The sequence below is a fragment of the Nannospalax galili genome, unplaced genomic scaffold (assembly GCF_000622305.1).
Source record: "Nannospalax galili isolate Female #2095 unplaced genomic scaffold, S.galili_v1.0 scaffold599, whole genome shotgun sequence".
NCBI classification, from domain to species: Eukaryota; Metazoa; Chordata; class Mammalia; order Rodentia; family Spalacidae; genus Nannospalax; species Nannospalax galili.
In genome coordinates this window covers 1,820,104-1,825,609 of record NW_008343079.1, presented here as the reverse complement: position 1 = coordinate 1,825,609, position 5,506 = coordinate 1,820,104, and the positions used below count along the sequence as shown (strand labels likewise).

At 49.3% G+C, this 5,506-nt stretch overlaps 1 protein-coding gene across 1 annotated transcript; it reads left to right on the top strand.

The window, feature by feature from the left end:
- The first annotated feature begins 578 nt into the window (after positions 1-578).
- Gp5 (glycoprotein V platelet) lies at positions 579-4,726 on the top strand. The gene is made up of 3 exons (XM_008839046.3): positions 579-2,049; positions 3,833-4,013; positions 4,547-4,726. The coding sequence occupies exons 1-3, from the start codon at positions 579-581 to the stop codon at positions 4,629-4,631; spliced, it is 1,737 nt and encodes a 578-aa protein (XP_008837268.1). The 3' UTR covers positions 4,632-4,726.
- Positions 4,727-5,506: the final 780 nt, after the last annotated feature.

Below are 5,506 nucleotides of genomic sequence, written 5' to 3'. Positions count from 1 at the left end.
AACTGAGCTTGGCAGCTACTGGCAGGTGTTTGCAGTTGTGGGGTGTTGGAACTTTGATAATAGCATGATTGTAAGAAAAGGAATCAGGTGGAAGTGGGTGCAGACTTTGCTGTTCCCTTCCTGACTGTTGGGTAGAATCAAGGGCCGACTCTGGTGAAGTCAGAATCAGGAGCACTGCCTGTTTTCAGTGGGTACTGCTTTGTGATGAATGTCAGTGATTATGGTTTTCACCCATTCTCTTATGTAAAGATTTCAAAGTATTGGCTTGTCTATAGCTGGAAAGCACCCAAATTTCAATGTTGTAAACTGACGGCTGGGGCTAATGCTTACCCTGCATGAATGAGGATCTGGGTTCGAATTTCTAGCACCCAGGTAAACTGCCTAGAAAAGTAATAACGTGAAAGAATGAGATCTGTTGTAAAATATGTTTTCACCACCTGGGATGTTGACCCTCCAAGGAAAGAGATTGTATCTGGACAACATCCCAAGGCCGTGAACTCATGGTTAAAGAACTTATGTAAACAGCCAGTGCAGGGCTCCAAGATCTGCTCCCAGCCTTGTGTCCTTTCCTTTCAGAGATGCTCAGGTGCGCTCTATTGTGCGCGGTGCTTGGACTCCTGCGTGCCCAGCCCTTCTGCCCACAGGCCTGCAAGTGTGTGGTCCGCGATGCCGCCCAGTGTTCAGGCGGCAGTGTGGCACACATCGCTGCTCTGGGCCTGCCCACCAACCTCACACACATCCTGCTCTTCCGAATGGGCCAGGGGGTCTTGCAGAACCACAGCTTCAGTGGCATGACGGTCTTGCAGCGCCTGATGCTTTCAGACAGCCACGTTTCTGACATCGCCCCAGGCACCTTCAATGACTTGATAAAACTAAAAACCCTCAAATTGTCGCGCAACAAAATCACTCATCTTTCAGGCTCGCTCCTTGATAAGATGGTGCTCTTGGAACAGCTGTTCTTGGACCACAATGCACTAAAGGGCATTGACCAAAATATGTTTCAGAAACTGGTTAACCTGCAGGAGCTCTATCTGAACCAGAATCAACTCGTTTTCCTTCCTGCTAACCTTTTCACAAACCTGGGCAAGCTGAAGTTGTTGGATTTATCGGGAAACAACTTGACCCACTTGCCCAAGGGGTTGCTTGGGGCGCAGAGGAAACTTGAGAAACTCCTGCTGCACTCGAACCAGCTGTCGTCTGTGGATTCCGGGCTGCTGGACCCCCTGAGTGCCCTGAAGGAACTACATCTGGACAGGAATCACCTCCGCTCCATCGCACCCGGTGCCTTCGACCGCCTGGGAAACCTGAACTCCTTGACCCTCTCCAGAAACCGCCTGCAGTCCCTGCCCCCCGCGCTCTTTCTCCACTCGAGCAGCCTGACTTGGTTGACCCTGTTCGAGAACCCTCTGGAGGAGCTGCCCGACGTGCTGTTCGGGGAGATGGCGGGCCTCCGGGAGCTGTGGTTGAACGGCACCCAGCTGCGCACGCTGCCCGCCGCCGCCTTCCGCAACCTGAGCGGCCTGCGAGTGTTGGGGGTGACGCGGAACCCGCGGCTGGGCGCGCTCCCCGGCGACGTGCTGCGTGGCCTGGACCACCTGCGACACGTGTCGCTGTGCCACAACCGGCTGCGCGCCCTGCCCCGCGCGCTCTTCCGCAACCTCAGCAGCCTCGAGACCGTGCAGCTGGAGCACAACCAGCTGGAGGCCCTTCCCGGAGACCTGTTCGAGGCCCTGCCCCAGCTGAGGCAGATCCTGCTGGGCCGCAACCCCTGGCTCTGCGACTGTGGCCTATGGCCCTTCCTCCAGTGGCTACGGCGGCACCCGACCCTCCTGGGCGGAGACCAGCCCCCGCGGTGCGGCGGCCCCGAGCCGCGCGCCGGCCTGGAGTTCCGGGACGTGGTGCAGGGTGACCCATGGTGCCCCGACCCTCGCGGCCCGCTTCTCCGCCCGCCTCCCAGCCCTCCAACCCAGAACTCTCTGGAAGCACCTGCCGCGTCCCTGCTGCCCAACAGCTCGCCGTCCTGGCCTTGGGTGCAGCTGGTGGCCACAGGTGAACGTCCAGATCATAGTCTCTATTGGGGGCTTTACTTTCTGCTTTTAGTAGCTCAGGCCGTTGTAACCGGCATCATCGTGTTTGCCATGATTAAAATCGGCCGGATCTTTCGAGCATTAATCAGAGAGAGGCTCTTGTTTGGGTAATGGAAACGAACGTGTGACTAATTCAAACGTGACCAGTGTTGCGCCCAGGAAAATCCTAGGCCCCAGGAGAATGCCTCTAGGCCGCTGCCCTCTTCCCCCTCTGTCCACGCCTCCTCCTCCCCTCCCTTTCGCTCTCCCTATCTCCCCTCCCTCTCACCCTCTTTCTCCCTCCCCCCCTCTACCCCACAGTCTCTCTCCCCTCTCCGTTTGTAATGCAGGCCTGCTTGCTAGCCTGTTACTGGACCTAAGAGCATGTGTAGCTTAACTTTAATCAGTTGCTGTACATGAGGAATGTTAACATTAAAAGAGCAAGTGAGGCTGAGATGTCATTCAGAAAGGCTCTGTGTGCTTGGGGGGGGGGGGGGGGGGGGGGGGGACACGGACTGGGTGCCTGGAGGAGATGGGCTATTTCTCGGTTTCTGAGTTTGGGAGCATACCTCCTCGTGGGTAGGATCTCTCCTGTACACAGCAGGGTCACACAGCAAGGGTTGGGTAAATGTTTCTAAAAGGATTGCCTGCATAAAATGAACCCTGGGTCCCAGAGACAACAAGAGAAAGCGTGCTCTCTGTATCTCCTACTTGAAAGGAGAATTCTTGCCGGTAGTTCTCATTTGTGTTAGACTCCATTCATTCAGAGAAGAGTTTCAGGGCAAGCCTCCTTTTATGATAGGCTGAGCGAGGAGGGCGAGTTATTACCTGGGGCACAGCAATGCCAGTGAAACAGAATTGAGGGAGAGCTAGAAGTTCCCCACCGGGCCACAGCCTGGGCTGAGGGGGGTTCAGGAGCTCATTTGGAGAAGCCTGTGCCACCGGAGGCTTGGGAAGCCACTCAGCAAGTCTCAGTCACTGCCTGGGTGTTTCCACTTCCTTTGCATAGGGAAAATATATCATTTGGTTCCCATTTCCTAGACGTAAATGCCACCTCATTTCCCAAGCATTTATGGAGCCGCCAACATGTGACAAGTGTTCATGAATGTAATGATCAGCTTGGTTCCCAGTTTACTGTGCTTGTATCACATTCTCATTTATCCTTCCAATTGAAAGCAATTAAACCCTTGTTGCCTTAATTGGCTGTCTGTGCTTGTGAGAGGCAGTGGTTAAATACATGGGCTGGAAGCTGACAACTGTGGGTTCAGTCCCAGCACCACCATTTACTAACCCTGGAGAATTTTGTTCACACTTGTGTAAACCTCAGTTTCCTCCTCCCTGAAAGGGGACAAAACAGTACCTGCCTCCTAGAGTTGCTATGAGAATTACAGGCAGTAAAACGGATAAAGACTTAACCCAGTGCCCTGCATTTGATGCATGTCCAATGAATGATAGTTGTTAAAGAGCATGCAGTTATTATTGGCATCATTCTCCCTCTCTCTCTCTCTCTCTCTCTCTCTCTCTCTCTCTCTCTCTCATTCTATTTAGCTCAGACTAGTTTTGAACTTGAGATCCTCCTCCCTTAGCTTCCTAAATTCTGGGATTATAGGCTTGGGCCACCACATTCTGCTGGCATCACAATTTCTGAAGAGCTTTGAGTTGGTTTTTCTTTCCCCCCCTGGGTGTGGGTATAAAAGTAAGAGCAAACCTTAGCGAACTGAAGGTTCTATTCTAACCTGTCTGTCTTCATCTATGGATGGCCTCAGTCCTATATGGTCAGGCTATGTGCTCACAGCCCACAGCCGTGGATCCTCCCAACAGCACCATATGGATATGGGAGAGGAAGAGCAGGATCCTGGCATCTATAAGATGTACTTCAGAGCCAAGTTCAACCTTCTCCTCCTTTGTGAAGCCTTTCCTATGTGCCCACTATGTGCTTCCTGCTGGGTGAGTTTCCCTCAGGCACGGGGCACCCTCTATTTGATCCAACATGTGATTTTAGGGTATCTGTCTAATGAGCCTCTTGCACTGTAAGCTCCTTGGCCAGCCCTTGTCTTGTTTATTTCCAATGTTTGAAACGATCTACAGCTTAAAACCCGGGTGTTTTTGGTGGAATACAGACTCAGTTCTAACCACTACTTGCTGAGTCAGGCTTCCTAGTGCCAAAGCTGTTTCCTTACCTGTGGAGTAAGGGTAACAGGGTCCCTACCACTGCAGCAAGGATGGGGTGAGGTGATCCCTGCCAAATAAAGAAAGGGGCTGGTCCTTGGGGCCCAATAGAAGGGAGCTGTTTTGATTGGCACTTCCAGAATCCTGTGTGCTAACATTACCCACTGCCTTTGCATGTGCTGCTTCATTGATAACTGGTAAATACTGGTTGGTACTTGCCGAGTACCTACTCTGCACCAGGCACTCTGTTAAGTGGAGTGTCAGAGTCATGCGTGAAACAAAATGCTCACTTCCATGGGGTTATGTTCTAGGGTCCCTCCAACCACAGCATCGCTCCCAAACTCCAAGACACTCAGAAACATTCAGAAAAGAGGACAGCTTGGGACATTCAGCTAGTTTTATGAAGTGTTTATATGTTGGTATATTTGCTTTGATTTTTTTAAAACAGCATCAAATAAACAGATAATGTTGAAAGCTCCTGTGTGTATCTGTTTCCCAACTACTTTTTAAAATTTTTATTCCCTCTTTTTTAGAGATCAATGACTTAATAAATGTGCTTTGCATCCCTATTTGTGCTTGTATGCTTTACACATTTCCAATTTTTACTTACATGAGACTAACCTGTATATAGAATTCTCCAGGTTTTTTCTAAGTTGAAGTACTTTTGAGATTTTTCAGTATGATATATTTGGCTCTAGTTTACTTTGATATTTTTGTAATAGTCTATTGAATAAATGTACTATCATTTAACTCTTGTTGATGAATCAAAGTGGTTTTTTAAAATTCTTTTTAGTACTTATACACGACATACTGTCCAGCTAATGTTTGATTTTTAAATTTTAGTCAATCTGATAGATATGAAATAATTTTGTCTTATTTTATTATTATAGTGTGGGTAAGGGTGCATGTATGTGTATACCACAGTGTGCATGTGGAGATCAAAGGACAACTTCATGAAGTCAGTTCTGTCTCCACCTTTATGTGGGTTCCAGGGATCAAAAAGTCATCTAGAAACACTTTTACCCACTGAGCCATCTCTTTGCCCTAAAATTCTCTCATTGTTGCTTTATCTTATGGTTTCCTTATGGTTTTCTTATGGTAGTGAAGTTTAGTTTTCAAATTTTTCTCAGTTTTTAATTGAGGTTTTGTGCATTGCATATAATAGATCTTAACCAAATTTGGACTTCTCCCCCTCCCATCAGGGCCCCTCCCCTGTTTTCAAATGTTTTTAAACCCAGATTTCTTTCTCTGGGAATTATCTGCACATACAC

Coding starts and splice junctions, on each gene's coding strand:
- Gp5 (XM_008839046.3), top strand. CDS start 579: ATGCTCAGGTGCGCTCTATTGTGCGCGGTGCTTGGACTCCTGCGTGCC. Junction 2,050..3,832: donor GGTGCAGCTGGTGGCCACAG/GTGAACGTCCAG, acceptor GGATGGCCTCAG/TCCTATATGGTCAGGCTATG. Junction 4,014..4,546: donor CACTATGTGCTTCCTGCTGG/GTGAGTTTCCCT, acceptor GTTATGTTCTAG/GGTCCCTCCAACCACAGCAT.